At 32.9% G+C, this 27582-nt stretch overlaps 1 protein-coding gene across 11 annotated transcripts in view; it reads left to right on the top strand.

The window, feature by feature from the left end:
• ADGRL2 (adhesion G protein-coupled receptor L2) overlaps positions 1–27091 on the top strand; it is a 337601-nt gene extending 310510 nt beyond the window's left edge. For 6 of the 11 annotated variants that reach the window (XM_055403213.2, XM_055403214.2, XM_055403212.2 and 3 more), the window contains 8 exons: positions 345–554; positions 1430–1650; positions 2962–3028; positions 12325–12416; positions 14233–14401; positions 17017–17145; positions 17671–17767; positions 22883–27091. In XM_055403213.2, the coding sequence (XP_055259188.1) occupies positions 345–554; positions 1430–1650; positions 2962–3028; positions 12325–12416; positions 14233–14401; positions 17017–17145; positions 17671–17767; positions 22883–23637 (1740 nt within the window). In that variant the 3' untranslated portion in view covers positions 23638–27091. Of the gene's footprint in view, positions 1–344; positions 555–1429; positions 1651–2961; positions 3029–12324; positions 12417–14232; positions 14402–17016; positions 17146–17670; positions 17768–19448; positions 19578–19814; positions 19897–22132; positions 22186–22882 lie in introns of all 11 variants that reach the window. The other 5 variants (XM_055403216.2, XM_088835428.1, XM_055403217.2 and 2 more) reach the window with 5 other exon arrangements.
• Positions 27092–27582: the final 491 nt, after the last annotated feature.

A 27582-nucleotide genomic window follows, 5' to 3' on the forward strand; every position in this document is an offset into this window, starting at 1 on the left:
TTGTTAGTCTGGAAATTCATTAAAATGCCAATTATTTTTAAACAACTAAGTAGTCTTTATTATAAAATGTTTTCTGTGTTTATGTAAGTAATTTCAGTCATTTTCTAAGTAGAATATTCTACTTTCATAGATCATTCTTTGAATATAAAAATGAATAAGATAATATTGAACTATTACATGATTGAAAAAAAATTTGTTTTGGCATTGAGCCCCATTTGAACACATATGAATATTCAGAGTTTAGTATTAAAAGACGAACTTTCACATGTATAAACTCATCTTGTATTTATTTAATGTAACATAGGAATACTAAAGCCCCTCATATTTATTTTTTATATTTTCAGTACAAAGATGGAGTTCATGAATTACTCCTTACAGTCATCACCTGGGTGGGAATCGTCATTTCCCTTGTTTGTCTGGCTATCTGCATCTTCACTTTCTGCTTTTTCCGTGGTCTACAGAGTGACCGTAATACTATTCACAAGAACCTTTGTATCAACCTTTTTATTGCTGAATTTATTTTCCTAATAGGCATTGATAAGACAAAATACATGGTAAGTACCCCTTCCATTTGTTGACCTTGGATCTCTGAAAATTATTATAACAATCCACATATGCTGCTATTAATATTTGACCTTATAACTTAATATAGTTGACATGGCAATACTAAAGGAACATTTGTAATAAAAGACAACCCAATCATTAAGTAATATTGTGGGTTAATTCCTTTCTTATATTAAGGTACAGTTTCATTTTTCTGGGTTTTAATAGAACACATAATTTGAGTAGAAGAATGCTGGGGACACTAAAATGAAAAGATAATATTAAATTTTTCATTTTGTTTACCTAGTCATTCAGACCAGTAATCATTTCCTCATAATCTGAGCAATTTATTCTTTATCATGAGGTCTCAATGTAAGAAAGATAACTTAGTTAATGTTTTACACTATAGAATGAATTTGAGAATGCTCCACCTATGACAGGAAAATGATGTTAACTAATTAGAGCTAGTATATTTACCAGTAAAGCAAAATTTTTAAAATTCTGTAACAGAAAAAAAAAATAGACTTATATGTTTGGAAACAATTTTTCTAAAGATTTTTAAAACAAATTATCTACAAATAGAATATTCAGATTTTAAAATACATAATCTTGAAGAGAAATTAATGTTTTCTTATTTGCATTTAGTTTTACTAAAAATATAAATGTCTTATAGTGATAATATTTTTAGCACACCTAGCATTACACTTCATAAGCATTGAGTCATATTTAGCAGTATTTTCACTTACTAAAATAAAAGGTTTTTAAGAAGCAGTCATTTAAGTAATGATGTATCTTACAGACACTATCAGTGAATACTGTATAGTTTTGGAGTGGGTTGTTTGTATTCACATGTTCCCTTTTGGGTTTTTGCTTCTTTCCTTTATAGATTGCATGCCCAATATTTGCAGGACTATTACACTTTTTCTTTTTGGCTGCTTTTGCTTGGATGTGTCTAGAAGGTGTGCAGCTCTATCTAATGTTAGTTGAAGTCTTTGAAAGTGAATATTCAAGAAAGAAATACTACTATGTTGCCGGTTACTTGTTTCCTGCCACAGTGGTTGGAGTTTCAGCTGCTATTGACTATAAGAGCTATGGAACAGAAAAAGCGTAAGTAATTGCAAGTGACCTGAGTGTTTTTCAAGTGAATAATTTTTTTAAAGCCTGTTAGCTGTCAGTGAGGGTCCCTGACAGACTAAAATAGCATCTGAAAGCTTTATTGGTAAGAGAATGGGCATGCCGTGCACAAATTACAATCAAGTCTTTTGTAATTTTCTAGGTTCAGAGGATTTGTACTCTGGTGAGGCAGATTCTAAATTATGGACTTTCTTTTTAACACAAAAGATTGACCTGAAACAAATTGAAAAAGTAAATAACTTTTTAGCCTTAGAAAGATATTAAGCAAAAAATTCTTGTGAACTTAAAGCATCTGACAGGTTTAACTACTCGGTTTTTAAGCTAATGCTTCATTAGCTCTCTTTGTGAAGCCGACCCTCCAGCTAACTCCCGTTTTGAATTGTGACAGTACCACATTCCATCCCATATGTTTTACTTTGATAATATTTTATCAGGGAGTTTGAAAGGATTAAAATAAGTGACTGTCATTCATTTATAAAAAAAATACAGATATTTATGGAAAGTGACAGAAGGTAGACATAGCCATGTTTCTAAGGATTTTGTTTGCTAGAGGCATGAATTTGCCTTCCAATTCTGTTTATTTTTTCCTTTGATAAAATTAGTTACATAAAGATTCTTCTGTGGACTAAAGAAAGCTTTTTGACTACACAGATGATGAAAGATAAAAGAAATTCGTTGGGGATTCAATGTTATATGAAGAATGAAATACTGAGTAAAATCTGTCTTAATAAGTTTATGCATCATTTACTCTAATGATGTATGAATTGTATGCTTGGATTTTTTTTCCCTAGTATTCATCCATTCCCAATTGAGGTGTTATATTTGTGATATACTGTTTTACAACAAACATTACATCTGAACACTTATTTTCTTTTTTAATCCTTTGTGTTCCATAGGGTGAAACATTTTAGCTCAGATGTAGATCCGAAAGGCAAATTTTGAAGATAAGAACTTTAGAACAATGAGACAATTTGGAGCGCTGAGTTTCGGGTTTTTCTTAGTAAACTTAGAGGTTTTAACATTTCAGGATTGGGGTGGGGGGTTATTGTTTTCCCGACACAATTATGTATGTCTATCAAATTTAAAACATGAAATGAAGAACAGTAGTTTGAGGTAAATAATTACTACTCTTTAAGTCAGAGCCAACTCAATTATTAAAATTGTTCTTGTCCATGATACATTAATTTTCAAAGGCAACTATATAGTTTTGCTTGTTAGATTTTTTAAATTCTGTCTTACTTGTGATTTGAGGATTCACTTAATGTTCTTTTCTGTTCATAATAGTTGCTGGCTTCATGTTGATAACTATTTTATATGGAGTTTCATTGGACCTGTTACCTTCATTATTCTGGTAAGCAGACTCTGCTTTTCTTTCCGTTTTATTCTTGTCGTTTTAGCTGTACAATGGAAGTTTACTGTTTATTTGTCTATACATGCAAAGATCTTATCAACATGTCTAGCTTGCAAAATAAAATAATGTAGTATATTTTACCTATGATATAGTTATTGAGAGTTTATATACGTGCTGCTGCTGCTGCTGCTAAGTCACTTCAGTCGTGTCCGACTCTGTGTGACCCCATAGACGGAAGCCCACCAGACTCCCCCGTCCCTGGGATTCTCCAGGCAAGAACACTGGAGTGGGTTGCCATTTCCTTCTCCTATATACGTGCTAATTAGTACTATATCTGAAAAACCTCTTTCTTTTAAGAAGTACTTTTTCTCTCATTTGTAATTTAGTTTGCAGAAATGTGATGTCATAATCTATGTATATATGTAAGTGTATATATAAAAGCCATGTTAAGATTGTATGATTTGAAAGTAGTTTAAGAATTAGAAAGGGATAATATGTGTAGCATATTCTGTTTTTGACTAGTGGAGTTTTTTACTAAGAGGTTTAGTTTATGTAGTTATGTCTTCAGAATCTATAGTATTAGCTCTGCACCAAGCCTGTATAGCAGTTATGAGTTAAATGTTTTATAGAAGTGAAAGAAAATTAGGTTAATGTTTATTATCATAATTTCTACATAGTAGTTTAGTACTTTTAAATAAATTCCACACCAGATTCTTTTTAAGGGACAAAACAGTTTTTTTTAAGCTTGGAGTAATAAAATAATATTAAATAAATTTTAAATTCATTAGAAATAAAATTATTTTTCTGAGATTTAAAATACCAAATGCACATATTGGTTTCTAAGAACTTTTCTTTTAAAATAAACCTAATACAACTTAAGTAAAAGATATTAAATTATCGCTAATCAAATATTTGAAATATAGTTGAAATTTTTATAAAAGCTAAATTTCAGCATTTAAAAGCTGTTCACTCAGTTTCAACATCATGCTGTTACAAATAATGGTTTCTGACTATTGTAAGATTGAAAATGAAGCATAATCAACTTTATATATCACCTATATCTTTTTATTTCTATTAAGGTTGTTTTTTCTGTAAAAAAGTGACACAGTAGCTTATTAAGATATTTCCTATGGTTAGGAGAATTATAATTATAGTTACTAGTATTTTAATAAAATTAAGAAAAATTTTTAGTAGTTCAAGGACACTTAAAACTATCTCAAGTGTATATACTTTGTCATTAAAATGAATTATTTTATACAGTTACTTATAAAAGTAAAATGAAAATTTGAGATGAATGCCTGTAGGAAGCACACCAGTAAAACACTCCCAAGTGTTCCTTGGAAAGTCGATTTCTCATCAGAGTTATTCAGTCCAGATGATTGCCCCAGTGTTTGTTTCTTGGTTTACTTAAGTTAACACAGCCTGAGCCTATCTTGATTTAAATGACAAACAGCTGAGTTGAAGAGGTATGGTTCTCAAAGACACAGGCTTCTTTTTTCTCTGAGCCATTGGCCAAACATTGATACCTTGAAAATTGTAAAGACCATTGTAGGGATATTTGATCTATACTTCTGTCCTACTGCAGTTTTTCTTTATTTTTCATTTTTTTATATCAGAAGATAAATACTGACTTTAGAATGTTAAAAAATCTTTCACTTGGCAAAAGGAGTTAATGTTCATTTATCCTCAGCTTCCAGCAAGAAAAGAAGTAAAGGATGTTTTATTATGTTGCCCATTTATAGTGAGAGCCTACTATTATTTTATAGCCTTGTCATTATCTTCTACCAAATCATTTATATTGAGATGTGAAGGGCTTTGGGGAACAGTGTTCTCAACTTAAAAAACAAAACAAAACAGCAGGTAGCAATCACAGTACAGATCCTTGGAGTAATTCTCCTTCAATTGCTTTGCCCTCTAATCGTCCCAATACAGAAAGACAAAGAATTGTATTGAAGTGTAAAACATTATCTCAAATGTAACCTAAAGTGAGATATATGATTTTTCAGCACATGTTTGTTTAGTATAAATGTATTTATATATATCCTTATGGTGATATAGGTCATTTAAAAATCAGTTCAGAGACAGTTTAGCAAATTACACAAAATAAATTATATTGTATACTACCCTTTTAAGAAGTAACAAAAATTACATATTGATATTCCTAGAAAGCATAGTTTTGTAGTTCCAGCTTTCTGAATTGAAATCATGTAACTTTAGTAGTATTAAATAAGTGTACCTTTTTAATAATTTTCAATGAAGGGAAAGAAAACATGTTATAGGAGATAAAACTTCCTACTTCTATATTTCTATAGGATGTCTTGCCTACAGGCACTAGAGTTATTATATCTATGAGAAAAGTGCTTGTAAGTAATGAGCAGTGGGAAACCATTAGTATGCCTGAAATAGTTTAATGAAAGCTTGGATCATGACACGTCAGGAGCTGTTCTTATCATTTGGACAGCTCCATCTGCATCATTAATAATTAATTCAGTTCAGTAAGAGTTCAGCTCACACACTCATTTAGAAGTCTTCCTCCGAGAACACCTCTCTGGCTGCTAGTCCCAGGGAGAAATAGGTTTCTGCTTGGCTAACAGCAAAGATCTGGAGATACAAGTGCAGTTTTAGAGTTGCATTTGCTAGGTAGCAAAAGCTCTAGGGAAGACAAAAAGGGTCAGAACATGTGCAGTTCAGTTAGGTTACTTCAGAGTGGTGTTTCTGTTCTTCTGTCTTATCATATCCATGTCAGCACTGCAAGCTGTGGAATGAATTTTAAGCTGGTAAGCTCAGACAGATATGATTCAGTTGAGCAGGTAGATGGCTATAAAACAAACCGTGCACTTCTGTAATCTATGGTACTTTTTTCTTTCTTTAAACTTCTTTGTATTTTCATGATCATCAATGTGATTGAGAATTAGCTAGGCCATATCATCAAGTAGTGATTAATTTTATCAGCAAATTACACTGGCAGAGTGTTTTAGCAGTAATTTATGAAATATTTTGGGGGGATAGGGAAGAGAGTAATTATTTGTTATTAGAGAAAATGCCCTGTTTAGTGACTTAACACTTTTTAGCTGAAATTCTTTTCAATTTGCTTTCACTCTTTCACATAGAATTATATTAAGAGATACTTGTCTATTTACCTGTGTACACACACATAGAGAGAGCAGAATTAAAATCTGATTAATTCCTGGATGAGTTTCTTCATCTCCAAACTTACTCTTCATTATGGACATTTATGCTGATGAACTAACATAAAACATGTAACACAACTCTTTTACCTTGTACTTACTAGAGGCTTCTACATGAATGATTAGTGACATATATACCAGCTGTAGACAAATCTTTATGTATATAGCTATAACTCCATCTTTTTCGTTTCTCACTGATGTATAACACCTTTCAACTTATCCCAAAATACTGTTTAAACTTAGTAAGTTTATGTTGGAAAGAAAAAAAACATGAGGTCAAAAAATGGTTTCATTGGACTTGAAGGGATAAGAATAGTGGTTGGATGGTGAAGACAATTCTCATCCTTTTTGCCTGCCTTCCAGTCCTCATAGATGGTTGTGATTTCTTTTATTTGTTAAATGCATACGAAAGGCAGGAAAATAAATCAGAAAGAAAAAAGCAAGGAGAAGGAAATCACTTACTCTAAACAGAAAAATAAAAGGCACAAAGGTATATGGCTGGAAAAAGCCAGTTATGTCATAGGGAAAATGCTAAGACAAAAACACTCAGTACGTAATTTGAAACTAAGGTTATCAGTCTTCAAGTGACCTTTTTGAACAATAGATTTAGTCAAAGATGTTTCTTTTTGCCACTCTGTTTCTTGTTTTGATTCACATAGTTATATTTTAAAAGAACAAGAGTAGAAAAGAAAAAAAAACTATTGAAATGTCTTATTATACAAAATTATAACTTATTTGAGTGCATTGCCTCTTGAGAAAGATCATAGGAACAATTTTTATCAATGACACTAAAAATTAGCATTTGCAGTTTTAGACACTGAGAAAATACGAGAACTTTAAACCAAAATTTAAAAATTTGTTTATACTTCAGTAAATATTTTATTTCAGTCATGTATTTTGGTGATAATGTATTAATATGTTCAATTCTTAGATAGTAGACATATTTTTTCAGAAATAATATATATTAGTGATTTTTAATGTGTTGAAAAATATTTCACACTTAGCATTTTTACTTTTATGATTCACAATAAGTCTTGCATGTCTTTTTTTGTAATTTGTCTTAAAATAATATTATATCCTATTAAAGATACCATTGCCTCATTAATTGTGTATCATCATAATTCAAAGACTAAATTAGTGTCAGATTTAACTAAATTTCTTAGCAACCTGACTGCTAGGGCCTTTGCTAAATTTTTATTTTCAGTTTCTGTAAATTGGAGAATTCACAGGCATTTGTGAAAGAATTTGGTACAAGAATTCTACTGTGGTTTTATGATTATTTTTCTAGGATTTGAGATTTTCTTTCTTAAATAGTCTCACTTTAAAAACACCTTTTGGAAGCAATTTTAAATAAGTTAGAAACAACAGCTTTTTTCCCCACTATGATTTTATTGGTTTGTGTGATATTTATCTGTGTGTGCATATAACTAGCGCAATCAGGTTTAAGAAAACAAAACTAACTATTCAGTGTACAATTTGGCTAGTAGGAATAGTGTGTGGGCATTTTAGCCATTTGCTGATTATGGATGGTAGTGTTTTGCAAAGGGAATGGAGAATTGGTTATTATGGCAAGTCCATCAAGTGGGAATCATTTGAAGGGCATACCTTGTGTCATTCATACAGGATTTTATGTATTAATTTTATATATTAATTAATATTATATGTTCAATTCATTTATCATCTCTTATTGATTTGTAAATTAGATTACTCTTTAGAGAAGTGAAACCTTTTAAAAAAATTTACAAAACTTTGTATAGTTTATCTTTGTTTTGCTGCTGCTGCTAAGTTGCTTCAGTCGTGTCTGACTCTGTGCGACCCCATAGACGGCAGCCCACCAGGCTCTCCCGTCCCTGGGATTCTCCAGGCAAGAACACAGAAGTGGGTTGCCACGTCCTTCTCTAGAGATTCCTGATTTTCTCAACCAGAATAAACTGGTTTATTTTATTGACAAGATTGGGCCATGGAGCTAGAAGATAGTATAGTGAATCTCAGCATTGACACTATATTAATAGCAGCTAAGCAGTCTCTGGTGATATACTCAACATCACAAATTTGTAAAGTAATCATTTCAATGGGTTTCCCTGGTGGCACTAGTGGTAAAGAACCCACCTGACAGTGCAGGAGACCTGAGAGACGCAGGTTCAATCTTTGGGTCAGGAAGATCCAGTAGAGGAGGGCATGGCAATCCACTCCAATATTCTTGCCTGGAGAATCCCATAGACAGAGGAGCCTGGTGGGCTACAGTCCATAGGGTCTCAGAGAGGTGGACACATCTGAAACGACCTAGCACGCACACACTTCTGGAGTAGGATTATAGGTTCCTGGTGCTGTTTCTCTTTCCCTGTAATTTTCTGTATTGTCTGAACTTTATGTCTTGTGCATGTTTGCAGCTAGGAAGAAACACTGAACATATATACATTAAGAAACCCTCAGTAGGGTAAGGGGAAAAGAAAGGGAGATGTTTTTTAAGGATTAAATGAAATATGTTTTCTGTGGCAGTTCCAAATTGGTTAGTTCTATCTTAACAAGAAAAAAATATCTTTGTATCATACTTAAGCTCTATTTTTACATAGGTACACTTCATTTTTATTTGAATTTTATTAGAAAATGAGCTAGTTCTTAAATAACTGATTTTTTTTTGCTTGGTTTTTCTTTATTGAAAGATATATTTGGATGGATTCACCCCCACAATTTCACATCTTATACTCATTTTCTTTTTATGGCATAATACTTGATACATCCATATTTTTTCACATTCACATTCTTTTCTTTCCTTATATTAGTAGTTTTGACATGACAGTGCATAATATCTTTTCTTTCCTTAAATATACTACTATTTTATTCCTGAGGGGATAATTAGCTCCAAACAGTGGCCCTTTGTACTTTGGAAAATTATTTAAGAAAAAGTGTTAGAGTGGAGGGGCAACCCTAAGTCTGGAAGTTTGTAATAAATAAATGGTTTCATCAGGACATTCAAAAAGAAGGGTCAAAATGATTTTAACTTTGAAGCTATTAAGGCAGCCATTCTTACCTAAGAGTTGTAATCAGTTTGTTTCTTTAAATGGGTTTTGGTTTGTTTCTTTTTAGGATATGTAGAGTACTTGTTTTTAATCATTCCTAAATTGTCCTGGTTAAGGCTTGCTGCTGCTGCTAAGTCACTTCAGTCGTGTCCGACTCTGTGTGACCCCATAGACGGAAGCCCACCAGGCTGCCCCATCTCTGGGCTTCTCCAGGCAAGAACACTGGAGTGGGTTGCCATTTCCTTCTCCAGTGTGTGAAAGTGAAAAGTGAAAGTGAAGTCGCTCAGTCGTGTCTGACCCTTAGCGACCCCACGGACTGCAGCCTACCAGGCTCCTCCATCCATGGGATTTTCTAGGCAAGAGTACTGGAGTGGCTTGCCATTGCCTTCTCCGAAGAAATGCTTAACCTCTTACAAAAAAAAAAAAAAAAAGTGGCGAGTGAAGGGATAGTAAATCCGTTTATATCATTAAACCATGTCAACATCAAACATGAGCAAATCTCAATGAAGAATATCTTAGGTGTATAAATCATAACTATAGCAAGTAATTTTAGCTTGGGGAGACTTGTTCCTCCCAGACTGCTCATGCATCGTTTGAAAATTCCCTGAATTATCTCAAAAATACCTTTATCAATCTAGATATATCTAATGTCATATCAACCATCTAAGCCAAAAGTAAATTATCTAAGACTATCAGTATTTTCAAAATTCTTAGATTCTACTAGAACCCTCCCAAGTTATGACAGGTACTAAAATGGATTCTCAGAATGCCAAAATTTATACTTTTGAGAAATCAAGTATACAATAAAAATTTCAGATGTAGTCCCACTGGCCACTTGACTCGTATTTTTTCAAAATAGCTATCTTTCTGAGGACCTAGTATGTGCCAAGCATTTTATATATATACCTCTATGATTCCATTTAATCCTCACAACAACCTTATCAATGAGGTATTAAACAAATTCAGAAACGAAAATAATTTCAGAAATCAGGCCACCAAAATCACATAAACAATGGTGGAAGAGCCAAAACCAATAGCTCACAACATCCCTGCCTCCTCGTGTCCACACCCTTGGATAATCCCCTCAACTGAGGAAACCTTACAGCCTACAGATAGCAAGGAACTGAGGCCTTCAATCCAATAGCTCACAAGGAAATGAGTCTTGTACTGTTACATAAAATAAAAAATAAAAATGTTGCTGATTTTGCCTTTACAAAAATTTTAGAGATAAACTGTACCATGATTCTTTAAAAACCAAATTAAATATTTATTGTACTATCAGAAAGATCTCCCTAATTTCTCAAAGGCAAAAAATTGTGTCTTACCCACGATACAATAAGCACGTTCTTGTGTAGAGCAGTAAGGTCAATAAATATTAGTTGAATGAAATGCATGATACTGTAATATCCCTGAAAATATAAGCTTTTATTTCTATATGACTAACTGGACTTTATAACCTCCAGAATACAAAGCTAGAATTTTTTTTTTACAAAATTATTTACTTTTTCTCTAGACCAATATTTTAAGAAATTAATTTTTAAGTGCTTTTTTAAGCAAAGAGCTTCTTTTGTCTTCAAGTAATTAACATCAAACAATGGAATGCAATCTGCCAGCACTTGCAAATTATTCCCATTAACCTCATTTTAGTCCTTAAGAGGAAATTCTGCATCTAAGAGAAATAACAAGGCACAGTAGACAAAATGACTGATACATAGCTTAGATTAAAGCTTTTGCTCTGTTCCTAAATTCATTAGGAAGGACTTGGAAATTTTCTTTATTGCCTTACATCATTTTTCCTAATTATAAAATCAGAAGTAGTGATGTATGAGTAAAATAGTGTTATCATTTTATCAGATGGTTCTGTGACTCAGTAAAAATTATGTTACTGGAACAAAGTTATATGGATTATTTACCACTAAGGAATTGCTTTTGTCTTTACATATTTCTAAATATACCATTTGTGCTTGCACTTAATCACAATGCTCACAAAATAACTTCATTTTGTCTTTTTTAAAGTAGTATTCTGAAGTAAATAAAATTAAACACACCCCTTTTTCTTCTGAAGTTCATTCAAGTTGCTTCCCCAGACTGTCCTTTCATGCCAGGTTCCCTCTTCCTCAGTTAGTATTCATTGCATAACTGAGTGTTTACAGGGACTCGAAACAGCCTTTCTTTAGAATTTACCTGCTTCCATTCAGTGTAGAGACATCAGGAAAAAAGAAATGATGTCCTTTAATACTAAAATGGAGAAAGCAATGGCACCCCCTCCCCAGTACTCTTGCCGGGAAAGTCCCATGGACAGAGGAGCCTGGTAGGCTGCAGTACACGGCGTCCAAGAGTCAGACACGGCTGAGCAACTTATGCGTTGGAGAAGGAAATGGCAACCCACTCCAGTGTTCTTGCCTGGAGAATCCCAGGGATGGCGAGCCTGGTGGGCTGCCATCTATGGGGTCGCACGGAGTCGGACATGACTGAAACAACTTAGCAGTAGCAACACTAAAATAACTAATACATTTATATTTTTTAAAAGTTTATCTTAGTTTATATAACCAGGCACCATATTTCATATGTTATCTCATTTGATCCTTAACCATTACCTTACAAAAGGATTGTTCAAATGTTATATTCCTCATTTAATCAGTCAAAATCAAGAACTAGACTCTCAACTAAGTTTTAGGGTCCCAAATTCAGAGATATTTCCATTATAAACTGTATAATATAAATTAATATAAATGCCCCTTCTAAAGAACTCACTTCATATTTTCATTAGATGGTTTTTAGGCCCTGGGGTACCTCTAGCTAAAGACACTAGGCTTTCTAATTTATTTAATCATCACCACATGATACTGATTTAATGAGGTTGCAATTTCATGTCAAACGATCTATTAAAAAATCAGTCATACATGGCCAGAAAATTTTACGTGTAGATTCAACTTGATCATTGCATAAGTAATGATAAGTAAAATTGAGTCAGTGTCTACCATATAGTCATGTTATTGATATTTAACTGCATTAACCTATTAAGAATATTGTAATGATGTATTTAACTTTTTCTCATAGTTATTTAATTCTTTATTTGTTGTAACAGCTAAATATTATCTTTCTGGTGATCACATTATGCAAAATGGTGAAGCACTCGAACACATTAAAACCAGATTCTAGCAGGTTGGAAAACATTAAGTAAGTATTTTGTATTTTAATTTTAGTGCTTGACAAACTAAGTGAAAGATATTCTCCACAGCAAATACATGAATACCATCTTTCAACTGTAGAAATTATTCAGAATGAAATTTTACTGATCAAGCTTGAACCTCACTGTTACCATGTCACAGACATTGGTCAGAAATTAGATAATAATTTCTGTCATGATCTAGAGCCAAAGAACTGTTTTAGTGCCTTTATGGAAATTCCGTAAACTAGCAATTCATTTAAATTTAAAATGCAGTTCAAAATGATGTTCCTGTTTGCATGACTGATATGATTATATTAAGTTTGTTTTGTTAAATGACTTTTTGATTTAAGGATTCTGAGCAGTTTCTACTTCTAATCCTGTTTTCCTAAGAGAATTTGCTCCAATACTATTGTTAACTTGGAGATTATCTGTTGTTTTCATGATAATTAAATAAATGTTTACTTTAATTCAGGGTTGAAAAAAACGGAAATATCAATGGAAAATGTGCTATCTAATGAGAAAAAATCAATAGCTGTTGAAAAACATTGATAGCGTTTTCAGAGTTATATTTTAAACTATGAGTTAATTTAAAATCTGAGGAGATATTGTTCAAGTTGGTTATAATGGGGTGTAGAAAATATTTTAAATGTTAAAAATGGCAGATCTTATAGGAAAGGTAATTTTTTTTAAATCAGATGTTTTAGATAGGTCAGTGCCAGCTTCATTGCATGTTGCATGGTAAGAGAGAGAGCTAATCTTTAGCATCTCTCTCTTTTCTTCCTTTTCCTCTTTCTGTCTTCTCATCTACACCAGTAATTACCGTGTTTGTGATGGCTACTATAATACGGACTTACCTGGGTAAGGTAGAATCCTACATTAACAAATTTATGGCATGATTTATATTTTTACAAATCCGTCAATATCATGAATTGCCCTTAATTTTTATAATTATTTTGGAATATCTTATTTGCTAGAATATTTTAAACAATAATATGCCTTTATTTTTTAATTGCTTGCCTCTGCATTTTGACTTTCTTAATTTTGACTAATTTTATAAAATATATAAATGCTTTCTTATTACTTTCTATTTTAATTCTGTCTAATAATTTTGTTTCTCTTTTCTGCTTATAATGCTTTCTAGCTATGAAGATAATAAGCCATTTATCAAGTAAGATCATTAGTTAGACATGGAATGCACTGACTTTAAATCCTCTCATTCCGTCCTATTTTCTACAGTTCTTTTCTCCTTAAGCTATTCATGATGAAATCTCTCCAAAATTATTTTATTTTGAAGTTGTTCTCATGTTTTTGTCCCATTTCAGCTAGGCTTCTTCATGCTTTAGTTATAAAACCTTAGGTTCACCTAAGATTAGTTTCCTAGAATCTGAAGTTCAGGTGTTAAGTGATTATCTGCCATTTAACCTTTCTGTATGTGTCACATTATTCAATGTCATGAGTGCACCACAGGAATAAAAATATAGGAGTAAACTAATTAAGGACTCCTTAATTTCTTTTACCACAATGCACATAAAAGACAATAAAGTCATGGGGGTTAATTTACACCTTGTATTTTAATATAGTTTTCATACTTATTTATTCTGAATAAGAAAAGGTCATACCTGCTGTTGCTGTTTTCACTGGAGACTGCAGTACTAAATGCTATTGTTCTTTCTTTAATCAATGAAAGGTTAAAGCCAAAATGCTGTTGAATTTGAATATGAACATAGTGAAAGTCAACTGCTACTAATGATATGCTAATATTTAAGTGTGCTATGTGTTGTTCTCTCATTGAATCTGTTAATAAAATTCACTTTATTTTTTCAGGTCTTGGGTGCTTGGCGCATTTGCTCTTCTATGTCTTCTTGGCCTAACCTGGTCATTCGGGTTGCTTTTTATTAATGAGGAGACTATTGTGATGGCATATCTCTTCACCATCTTTAATGCTTTCCAGGGAGTGTTCATTTTCATCTTTCACTGTGCTCTCCAAAAGAAAGTAAGTGAAAACACTTGGAGACTCTGCTTACTTGTTCTTTGATTTGAAAATAATACATTTAATAGAGATTTTAAGTTACCACTGGCTTATTGTTAATAGCATCATATTTTACTCATAAATTAATTGTAATGCAAGTCAGGAGGTTCAGACTTCACATATAAGATATGTCAACACCAGTCATCTCTTGAATCTCAATTTGGCAATATTTTAAACTAGATACTTGTAAGATTATTTCTTTGACGTCTACAAAAATGCTTTGTGCAGAGGGTATACAAGATAAAGAAAAATGTAAATAATCTTGTTCTTTCTCAATATAAGGAATGCAGTAGTTCAAAACAAAAATTGAGTATAAGGTTAAATGGTGTAAATTTTAAAAGAGTAAGATATGTATATATGAACATTAATGTTGCCTTTTGAGTAATTTTGAAAGAATTTAAAAGTCAATAATTTCATATTTCACATCTTATTATTTTGTCCTGATTTAATGTGAAGTGGAGTCAGCAAAAATGATTCAAAAATTAAAGTTGCAGGTGAAAAATTTTAATCTATTGTAAGATGTAAACTTAAGAGAATAAACTAGCTGCCATTTAAGTTTAAAATTTCCATGCCTTTCACTGGGTATCATCCTATCATCCTTTCCCCGTCTGCATATCTAATGTAGTCTTTTTATTCTGTTATTACTAGTTGGTCACTAAATTGATCAGAGAAATAGAATTGTGAAAGTGAAAACTATTAAGTTTTCAGTCCTGACAAGATGATAGTGTTGTTACTTCCATCAGTTCTGAATAAGCTGTAATTTCGAGATAATGACAGTGGAATGTGCAATACTGACAGATAATATACATTCATAGCAATATAGGCATTAGGCAAAACCAACACCAGAGGGAATTATTTGGATAAAATACCATTGTGATTGCCATTGTCTTGGTTATATAGCATTTCAGAGCAGTTAATAGACATTAAATGTGCAAAAATTGTTTTGATGTATCATGTCTTATTTAATAACACTGAACTTTAACTTGCTAAACATTATACAGGTATGACCTTGTAATTACTTTGGCTTTTATATATTTTCTACATAGATGAGCAGGTTATATACATGCAGGTGATCACATATTCATAACTTCTGTCAGATGTTTTTGATAAAGCATAAACTTAGCAGAAAAAGAATGACATCATCATTATTTCCTTATAGGGTTTGTGTATTAATTTTGCAGAGATTTTGCTGTGCTTTTTAATTAACAATTATCTCTTTAAGTTATTGTGTTACACTTCATTTGAACAAATTCTACTTAGTCTTGGATACGTCATATTGGATATTGCCATGATGAGTTGTTAAAACATAATATAAGATGATTTAGTTAAAATCATGGTTCTAACTGCTTGAGTGAGTATATTTAGACAAAGAAAATACTTTGAAAGTTCAACCACATTGTTATTTGTTCTAATAGCTATAATTAAATAAAGCTAAGAGAATGAAAATGTAAGTGCACTTATATTTAAAAGGTCATTAGTGACTTTAATTCTCTAATTTCCCAAGGAATAAGTGTCAAGAGTTTTGGTCTTTGCAGTGATAGTGCTCACAGAACTATGTATGATCTGCAGGGAGGGGGTGTGGAGGGTTGTCAGGGGGCTTTGAGTGTTTTTTGAAACTTACTAGAAAAAAATAATTTCATGTGCAGCCTTTCATCCTTCCTTCTTATAATTTCAAAGTCTGGCTCTTAGCTACATGAAGCATATTTGTATGCCAAAATATAGCTGCACAGAATCCAGAAATATCCCCCACTCCTCCCAATTCTTGACCACCTAAGTGGGGCCCTATTATTTAAGATTGCTTGGACTCCACTTTTTAAAGTGTAATCTTTCATTTAGGCCTAAGAACTTTTCTATCTATTCATATATCCAAGCTTCAGGGGAAAAGGGAAATTACGTGGGTAACTCATTAATGTGAATGGAAATTGCATAAATAGTTCCCTTATGTGCTAATGAACTGAATAAGCATCTTAGACTCTCTACACTAAGTGTTAGAGCTAGACACATCAGAAAATGAAGAAAACATTCCATCCTAATTAATGGCATATGTATCAAAGGACATTATTTGCCCTTTATTCTTGTGCCAATGTAATCTTTCATTATAAAGAAGTTACCCACAATACTGTGCAATCCAGTTAAAGAAGTTTATGTATTGACCTACCTAAGAGGACATAAAGCATATGAAACTTAAATGACTGAATTACAAGTGGTTAAATATAATTAAGCAAGGAAAATACTAAGTTTTTATCCTATTTTCTTAGCATGAAATAGAAAATTGGGTTGACTAAGGCTATTGCTAGAATAAGGCTTTTAAAATATTACCATTGTATTAATTAATAACATTTGCACCATAATAACAGGGTAGAAAGCATATTTCTACATATTATATCACACTTTAAAATTCTGTTGGACTGTCTAGTGGACAGAGGTGTTTTCCAATTACCAATTCAATTGAATTTGATTTTGTAATCTCCGCGGAAAAGGGTTAGTGGAACTTTTCATCTCCTCTCCTCATTTAATTAGAGAGCAGAGGAGCAAGTATGTTTACATTAATCCCTTGGTCTCGTGGTTATTCCATGCAGGTACGAAAAGAATATGGCAAGTGCTTCAGACATTCATATTGCTGTGGCGGCCTCCCGACTGAGAGTCCCCATAGCTCAGTGAAGGCATCCACCACCAGAACCAGTGCTCGCTATTCCTCTGGCACACAGGTAACACAGACTTTGACAGCATCTTTAATTAACCTTCTTTATAGAATGCCTTCTGAGACATGTTTTGTTCAGATGCACTAATTTTCTCTCAGTATAATATCTAGGTAGCAAATACTTGCTCTCTTAGTGTTTTGGTTTTAATATCTTAAGTATTTCTGCAAGATGTTTCTTTAGGTATAAACATCCTTTTTCAAGATGTATGTTACAATAGTTTGATATCCTAAGCTCACATAATACAGGACTCAGGGAGCATTCAATAAACATTTGTTAGTCAACCATCATCTCCACTTTAAACAAAGACGATAATTGAAAATTTCTTTAAGATTAGAAGATTAAATACTCCTTAATAAAGAAGAAACACAGCAGTATAGACTTTCTTAGTTTAAGAACAGAATCAATACACATTTTTTTTTAAGTCAAAAGATAATCCTGCACAGATTGTTTAAGGTAAATCTTTGTGTTTCTTTAATGTAAGGTAAGCTTGGAAAAGCTAACATAACGTGTCTTGCTATTTTATGTTAATAGAGTCGTATAAGAAGGATGTGGAATGACACTGTGAGAAAACAATCTGAATCTTCTTTTATCTCAGGTGACATCAATAGCACTTCAACACTTAATCAAGGTCAGTTACTAGGAAAATTTGAGTTTACTATATAAATTTGTGCCTTTTGCCAATTTACAATAATTCTAGAGGAAACACTGACTTTTTCTCTCAAATGAGTTTATATCATAAGTTCTTTCTTAAACCTGTTGAGTCATCTTTTATCCTTTATTAAAGTACATATAAATTATTTTTATTCAGTAATGTAATGCAAAAAGTATAAAATCAAACTCCACGTTAATAGAGTAAGGCTGGAAAACGTAATTTCTGAGAACATACTTTGCCACAGATTAAACTACGTTCCTAGGGATACAAATTATTCCTTTCTAAATGTACATTTATGAAAATTTTCGTATTAAAAAATTAATTAGAATAACTACTGCTCACGTTAAACAGTGCCAGTTTTGTAGTAAAAAAATCTTATTTGTAAAATTATTCTGTTTTTATATTTCTTTCAAAAAGCAAATGTTAAAAACATAGTAACTCTTCATAAATAATTAAAATACATGAGAACTTATGAAGTAATTTTTACATTTGAATTGTTATTTTTAATGTGTATACAATTATAGCCTTATCACATAATCAGTATAATTCTAACTTAGATTAATATGGCAAATAAACTAACTTAGCAAGATAAGGACACAAGTGCATCTACAGACACATATTCCTGAATACAAGCTTAGTAAATTTCAATATATTATGAAAAAAATCATATTTTATATGTTCTTAGAAAGGTAATTTAACAAGTAATTTCAGTTTTGATGTACTGTTATAATGTAATATATTTTATCACAATGAAATATTAAAGACGTTTTTCATTGTTGGCATTGTTCTGATGAGATTCTGTTTTAAAATGAAAAAAGCATATGTATGGCATCAAAACCAACTTGAATTTTAAAATATTTTTAGCCAAATTACATTAGCTATGCAAAACATATGTTTGATAAGTATTGAAAGGTTTGTAATTTGTCAATTAGAATGAGTGAAATGTGTGTTTATTCCATTGCTCTGATGTTTTATCTAATTCTGTTAAGATGACTATCAAAAAGGAAATGAATTATTCAGTGATTCATTTTTGAAACCTGGCAAATAAGATCATAGAAGGAAAAGTCTTGCTACACAGAATCGGTGAATGGTCTAATAATTCATCATACCCAGTCTCTTTTTTCCCCTCAGCATGTGTGCTCTTGCATTTACTAAGAGAAGCTTGGTGCAATGCGTCATACTTTTTACGTGTTTGTGAAAGTTGTTTTTCCTCCTGCTTGTATAAAAGTTGGTATTAACACAGATGTTTTCATGAGGGATAATCCCACACCTGTAAATCCTGAAAGTTTGAGATTCCCTCTTCTGGGCTTCAGTGGTTAGGTTTTTAATATTAAGCAGTAACAACTCGAAACATAATGTTGATCTCTGTGCATTTAATTGCCATTTTTGTTTAACAGTGATTTTGTATAAATTAGTAAATGTCATCCTCAGCAGGTGTTTACTTGGGGGACTTAGAAAGCACCTGTGAATTATTGAAATTTAACTTTCCTTTCCCCTTTCTCCTTCAAATTAGTAGTTCAAATACAGTCAGAGAATTTCAGCAGATTTTCCTTTGCCAACTTATCCACTACCCTTGATGAATACAAAAAGTACTTTACTGCAACTGTAACACTGAAACAAGAGAACTGATGTATTGTTTTCTGTTTCTTTGCTTTAGGAATGACTGGCAATTACCTACTAACAAACCCTCTTCTTCGACCCCACGGCACTAACAACCCCTATAACACATTGCTCGCTGAAACAGTTGTATGCAATGCCCCTTCAGCTCCTGTATTTAACTCACCAGGTGTGCTTATACTTACGAATACAACTACCTTTCTTTGCTGCTAAACAGAGCTCTGATTTTACCCTTTTTCTAGAATACTCAAGTTGCCATATATTTATTATTATATCCTTAATTTCTCAGTTAAAAAAGAATTATGGTATTGCCCATGCCAGGCTTCTAAAACTGCACTATATTATAGTATAGTAAAAATTCAGTCGTGATAGTATTTACAAATAATTATCCATGTTTTTGACACAGGTGGCATAAATCTTAATATATTATTACAGGACTGACATCACATGGTCCGAGAGCCCATCTTCAAGATTTATATCATTTAGAGGTATCCTATCTATGTAATATACTATTCAGTTGACTCTAAAGCTTGCTGAGAGAGTTTGTTTCTGGCATGACTTAGCTAATAAAGATAATTTGGATGCCTAGGTATAGAATACTGCATCCAGCATTATCAATCTAACCAAACTATAGTATAGTGCAGCTTTATGGTAGTTTTTCTTTTTTTCTTAAAAAACTTAGAGAATAAGGTTAATATTAGTTAGTTTCTATCTGTAGTTATTTTGGGGGGAGGAGGAGAGATTGTCACTAACCCACCCTGTATTTTATTATGTTTTCTAATAGCTTATTTATTTTAAAAATATATTGAATATTAACAGAATTTGCAAGATTTTGGTGAAAGTTATTACATAATTACTATTAGCATAAAATCTTTATTTGTAATTGATATTTGCCACTAAATTAAACACAGAACTTCGTTTCCATTTTTTTCTTGAAATTCTTTTTTAACGTAACTGCAGCTTCTCTTTTCATTCTCTTGTTTTTCTTACTTTCCTTATGCTTTCCTCTAGCAACCTACAGAGAGACAAGTATGGGAGTAAAACTTAACTTTGCCTATCAAATGTAAATTTTTTCAGCATGATTTTTAACCGGCACAATTAAAACATAAGTAGCAGTCATGAAGTAGACTCAGCGGGCAAGTGGTTCACAATTTGCAACTCACATACTTCCAAATTCAAACAGTACATTTACATGTACTGCCTTTTGTCAGTAATAGAGGTCTGTAGCAAATGCTGTTCATACTTAAGTACATGCAATGCTGAAATAATTTGCTTCTTAAAGCCTGAGGTACTGTCAGTCCGAATGCTGAATAATTGACTTATCATTTCTGCATTCCCACAGTAATCTTGCTACAGGCTGTGGAAAGTCTTCCAGTGAATTACCTGAACTTGGGCAGAAAAAGTTGCCTCTTCAAAACCAGCCAAGGATGTGCTTAGATCTGCAGTATATCATAGAAAACACCTTTTGATTATCCAGTATATATTCTTATATTTATTAAACAACAATACAAAGAAAGAAAAATGACAAGATCATACCTCTATGGAGGAAACAAATGCTAATTTAAAACATCAAATGTTTCCTAGTAATAAATCTTCTAAAGTTTGTGGCACATATATGAATTTATAAAGCTAGTGAATCATGTCAACCAGGCTGAAGGAAGCCTTGCAAAGAACTGTCATTACTTCATTTTGTCATATGTGCCATGGAGCATTATACGAACCGAATTGTCAATTTTTCAAATGTAGAAGTTGGATCAGAATTTTTAAAATAGCATGAGTCAACAATATGATCCCTCCTATTTTCTTATTTTCTGCTAATGATAATTAATTGAGCAATTATGAGTTATTCATTGGTTGTGACAATGAGTTTTCTAGGATAATCTGCAGCTTTATAAGTGGAGTGAGCACTAAAATGGGAAATTTCCTATTTTTTCCAAGAATTAATTTTTTTTTCCTAAACTCCTCCAAGCCTTGCATACAATGCAGCAGCCTCACAGTGGTCAGTTTCATTTCAATAACATCATTTCATTCTTTTTTTTTCCAGACCTATCTGTAGACAAGTGATTTTTTTCTCTAGGATTTTGAGAATGAATAACCTAACTTTCCATGGTACAGACCATTTAATTTTCTCTAAAACTTTTTTTTTCATCTGCCTGAGAAGCACTGTGATGTCTTAGTTTACATGTTTATGTGTCTGTAGAAAAATACAAAGAGAGCATGTTACCATATTTTTTTTCTTCCTAAACCTCTTTTCATATCTTTAGCAGATGTATCCAATCTTTCATTCCTTTAGAGATAAAAATATATTAGCCAAGGCTGACACCCTTTTCCCATTCCACAGTTAATACTTATTCTTGGTTTAATTTCTGTGACCATATTTAAGAAATCTCCTAACATTTCTGCGTTTAACCTCCATGCCCATGGTGTCTGTGGGCCAGTCTCGTATAGTAGACTCTGCTGGTTCATTAGAAGCTGTCACTGTGACTGATGCAGACTGCAGGGCTGCAGGCAAACTTTGACCATTAGAAGCCTGGGGCCATTGCTATTAGAGTATTAGTACCAAAACAAAAGTTCAAAATCATAAGAAATATTCAATGAAAAAGCAAAAGGCTGCTATTGCTGGTAATCTAATTTGTTGAACCCTTGCTCTGACTAAGTTGCTGAGAAGCTTAGAAATTCTTCATCATGTTACAATAAATCATTTTACTTTTTTTTGTATATCAGCTACTCTTAGGCCAGATAGCCTGAGCAGACAGACATGATGTGAGTTGTCCAAAGTGAGTCATTCCACCTGCTGTCTATCGTGTTGTTGGATGGTGCTTGTGGGCCCCTGGTCCAGTCAGTGTGAGAGATGGCTATCTTTGTTTAACATGAATTCTTTGTGTCTGTCCATTTTTTCATTGTTTTTTTTTTTTTTTATTTCATCTCCAGAAAAAGGAAATGTTAGAATGTTGTTTAAAGAGTTGCTTGCCAGTTTTGTGGGTTTATGTTGTACATTTGCCTTCAGTTTTTGTATGTGACTTTATTCCCTTTTAATTTAGTGTTGTTTAGGACAAATTCTGTTAATTTTATTTTTATAAACCATAGTCTTGTACTTTAAAATGTAAATGTCACTAATGAATTGCTTTGCATTAACTATGCAAGGGCATGGAGTGAAGTCTTCTTTGTAAGAGTGTCAGAGATTTGACCAAAAATCAATTGATAAATACTGTCTCCTCAAAATTGATAAATCAACATTCTGTATGCCCTCTTCCCTCCCCAGAAAACAGTATTATTTTTTCACACTTGTTCCTGTTATCTAAGGGGTTGCAACTGTTTACAGTTGGGAACGCGGGAAAGCCTGACACTTTCCAAGTGTTAGCTTTCGAATACAACTTTGTCCTGAACGACATTAAAAAGTTTTGTTCTAAAGAAGTAACGATCCTCTCATCAGGAACAGAGACAGTAATAGAACCCCACCCTTTTCTGTTTCAGGACATTCACTGAACAATGCCAGGGATACAAGTGCCATGGATACTCTACCGCTAAATGGTAATTTTAACAACAGCTACTCACTGCGCAAAGGGGACTATAATGACAGCGTGCAGGTTGTGGACTGTGGGCTAAGTCTGAATGATACCGCTTTTGAGAAGATGATCATTTCAGAATTAGTGCACAACAACCTACGGGGCAGCAGCAAGGCTCACAACCTCGAGCTCACACTACCAGTCAAGCCTGTGATTGGAGGGAGCAGCAGCGAAGATGATGCTATTGTGGCAGATGCTTCATCTCTAATGCATGGTGACAATCCTGGACTGGAGCTCCATCACAAAGAACTCGAGGCCCCACTCATCCCTCAGAGGACTCACTCCCTTCTGTACCAACCCCAGAAGAAAGTAAAGCCCGAGGGGACTGACAGCTACGTATCCCAGCTGACAGCCGAGGCCGAAGACCATCTCCAGTCCCCCAACAGAGACTCTCTGTACACAAGCATGCCCAACCTTAGAGACTCTCCCTATCAGGAGAGCAGCCCCGACATGGAAGAAGACCTGTCTCCATCCCGGAGGAGTGAGAATGAGGATATCTACTATAAGAGCATGCCAAACCTTGGAGCTGGCCACCAGCTTCAGATGTGCTACCAGATCAGCAGGGGCAATAGTGATGGTTACATAATCCCCATTAACAAAGAAGGGTGTATTCCAGAAGGAGACGTCAGAGAAGGACAAATGCAGCTGGTGACAAGTCTCTAATAGTGCCACTAAGGAATTCCAGAGGCCACACACAAATAGTGAATACAGACAGACTCCATTGGCCCTATGCAGCTCCCTCAAACTCCACTTGAAGAGATGGCCCTGTTGACCTGTGGTTCTCCAGTGTAAAAAAAAAAGATGACTGAACCTTGCAGTTCTGTGAATTTTTATAAAACATAAAAAAACTTTGTATATACACAGAGTATACTAAAATGAATTATTTGTTACAAAGAAAAGAGATGTCAACCAGGTATTTTAAGATTCTGCTGCTGTTTAGAGAAATTGTGAAACAAAACAGAACTTTCCAGCCATTTTACTGCAGCAGTTTGTGAACTAAATTTGTAAATATGGCTGCACCATTTTTGTAGGCCTGCATTGTATTATATACAAGACGTAGGCTTTAAAATCCTGTGGGACAAATTTACTGTACCTTACTGTTCCTGACAAGACTTGGAAAAGCAGGAGAGATATTCTGCAGCAGTTTGCAGTTGACTGCAAACCTTTTACATTAAGGCAAAGATTGAAAACATGTTTAACCACTAGCAATCAAGCCACAGGCCTTATTTCATATGTTTCCTCAACTGTACAATGAACTCTTCAAAAATGGCTAAAGAAATTATATTTTGTTCTATTGCTAGGGTAAAATAAATACATTTGTGTCCAACTGAAATAGAATTGTCATTAAAAATAATTTTAAAGAGTTTGAAGAAAATATTGTGAAAAGCTCTTGGTTGCACATATGTTATGAAATGTTTTTTCTTACACTTTGTCATGGTAAGTTCTATCCATTTTCACTTATTTTCCACTGTATACAGTGTTCTGCTTTGACATGTTAGTCCTTATTCTTACATTTAAATTTCTTATTGCCAAAAGAGCGTGTTTTATGGGGGAAAAAACTCTTTGAAGCCAGTTATGCCATGCCTTGCACAAATGTGGTGAAATCTAGAAAAGGTTGTGTGTCACCCCTCTGTTTATTCTTGAACAGGGGGCAGTGAGGGCACTGGGCACTTCTCACAAACTTTCTAGTGAACAAAAGGTGCCTATTCTTTTTTAAAAAGTGAAATAAAACATAAATATTACTCTTCCATATTCCTTCTGCCTATATTTAGTAATTAATTTATTTTATGATAAAGTTCTAATGAAATGTAAATTGTTTCAGCAAAATTCTGCCTTTCTTTTCATCCCTTTGTGTAAACCTGTTAATAATGAGCCCATCACTAATATCCAGTGTAAAGTTTAACACGGTTTGACAGTAAATAAATGTGAATTTTTTCAAGTAGCTAACGTGCCCTTTTATGTATGACATATAATTGGCTTTAATGCATGAATACTTTGCCACCCAGCTCACCTTGGGTATACTAGGTCCTTTGACAATATAACTCACGAATATGCAAAAGAATACACTTCAGCTGCCTGATGGTTCTATATGCTGAAAAGAATATATTTGTATTCTAATTGCCAATTACTAATGCACAAAATCTGGCAGATAGGTTTCAATAGGGAAGTATACTGAAAGTACTTGTGTTTGTTGCATTGCAACAGAGCCAAAACAAAAATGAAAAAAAGATGCATTAGAAATTCTCCAAATCTTTAAAAAAAAAAAAACTTTTCAGCAGTATTGAGAAGAAAATTCTAAAACATACTTTTAGAGTTTGAAGATTATAAGTATTCCTATAGGCAGCTATAGATGACGATGTTTTTTTATCATGGGAAGGTTCAAAAATCGTATAATTGAATCTCACCAAATAGATTTTTCCTGTCTACATCATCAGCATTTATACCAAATTCTTCTAAAGCTTATTGGTTTTCTCAAGTGCTTCCACCAAGTAAGAAATCACTTTATTTCATATGGACACGCTTAGTCATGCCTATTTAAAAAGAGTAATAAGAACAACATTTTTAAGTATACTTATCTAAATGTGAATGTAGTAAGGTAGATACTATGTAATAAAATATTATCAATATTTAGTAGGGTCACAATGGAGGAGTGTATTCACATATGGTTAGTTCCTAACAAGTTGGAAATTGACCATAAAAATTAATACTCAAACAGATTTAACAGTCCTCTGAGAAGGGTATTCATATTTCCTGGGGTAGAATTCTGCAGGAATTTATAAACCTTTATCTGCTAGAAGAGGACATTATATAATAATCAAGCATTTTAATTTTCTGTTTTGTTATATATTATCCTGTGCAAGCATGAAATTTTACAATGTATCTGTACTTCCTAGTGTACAGGCCAGCTATGGTTAGGTTGGTTCAGAGATGAGTTGCCAAAAAAAAAAAAAGGCAGCGCTGATTATTCAATTTATAGTATTTCACTTGAGGCTGTTCTAAAACCGGTATGACGTGAACTAGTGCAGAAGTACTTGGTACCTAAATGGTTAATGTTCTCTTCAGCATAGATAATTTACAGGTCTTCATATTAGAGAATACAGTTTGGAAGCTATCATTCATCTTTTATGCTGAAAAAAATCTCTTTAAAATTAATTTTCTTTTAAAAATATATAAATGTTGCCTTAAATTCTATCCAGGCTTTCCCCTAGTACAGATTAATTTCTTAGGTTTAAAATTATTAATCTATTGACTGATGTATTATCAACCCAGTAGTTTCTTTGGGTCTGTCCAGACTTCACCTGGATATACAATTTCCACATTCTTAATTGTTTCTCTTTGTGGTAGTAACAACCGTGAATTTTTATAAAGTCACATTATTACACCTTATCTCAGGAACAACTGGCCTATTAATAATAAGGAATGGTTTTTATTTATTTTAGATTTGACTTGATAAATGTTAGGCCAGATTGACTGCTTTTATTTTAAAATATAGGCTCGTGTTTGTTCTCTTCACCAATAGAAAAAAATTATTGCTTATACATCTGTATATATTCATCTTATAGGCTTTCAAAATTATTTATGTGGAAGACAATCTCTTAAAAGTACATAAATTAGTTAAATATGTCAGCAGCTCAACTCATCCACATTCATTTGAGCGTAATTATATATATTAACCAGAAAAACAACAGCAACAATTATTTGACAGAAAGTCACTGTCACTATACTTTCCCCTGGAAGAAGCATCAGACACAAACTCACTGCCCAATATTAAGAGAAAAATTCGTGTGCACTTGTTACATGGGTGTATTCAGGATGCCTGATTTGTGTATGTATTTAAATGATAAATGAGAAAATGTAATTTTCCATCAATTCAATTTTGAACCTCATGCTTAAGACTGACCTTTAAGATGTTCTCGTGGGATAGAGTGTTTTGTAAAAAACTTCAACTTAGTAAAATTTTTATTGCAGTTATACCCTTCTAAGTAGAAAAATTTAAAAGAATGCATACAAGTTGAATTTCTGAAATGAAACAGCTCTTCATACTTTATTGATACTGAAATTTGCTTTAAAGGCAATAATCACTGCAGTGTTTTAAAAATAAAACTTAGTACCAAGATTTCACATGGTTCTGCGTTCCACATATTTCTCTTTCCATGAAATTGTTGTGTTAAATCTCAAACAGTATGGAAGGTTGAATATAGATGAACATTGCTTCACTGGGTAATACAATTAGTATGCTTTTTGGTGAAAATCACATGCTTCCTGCTAGTGAGTATCAAGTTGATTGTGAACAGTCCTTCGATAGCATGTGTTGGCAGCCTGGAGCATTAGTGCTCAAGGATGAGTGAATACTAGTGTGTTTGGAGGCTAACTTATAACCATCCTAATTATCATTTGAAAGGTATAAAATGCAAATTTTCTGTCATGTCACTCTGAGTCTTTCTTCAAACGGTTGTAGAGACACATTATGTTAGCTAAATGCACCAAACAGAAAAACTTGAATGTTTAAAGATACCACATTTTTAACCACCATCTATTTTGTGCAGTTTACTAGTACTCTGTTCCAAAATGTATGGGGACTAATGGAAATTCCTGGACATTATCCAA

Source organism: Moschus berezovskii, chromosome 4, assembly GCF_049115385.1.
Source record: "Moschus berezovskii isolate FMDL1 chromosome 4, NW_MosBer_1.0, whole genome shotgun sequence".
In the NCBI taxonomy this organism is placed as follows: domain Eukaryota; kingdom Metazoa; phylum Chordata; class Mammalia; order Artiodactyla; family Moschidae; genus Moschus; species Moschus berezovskii.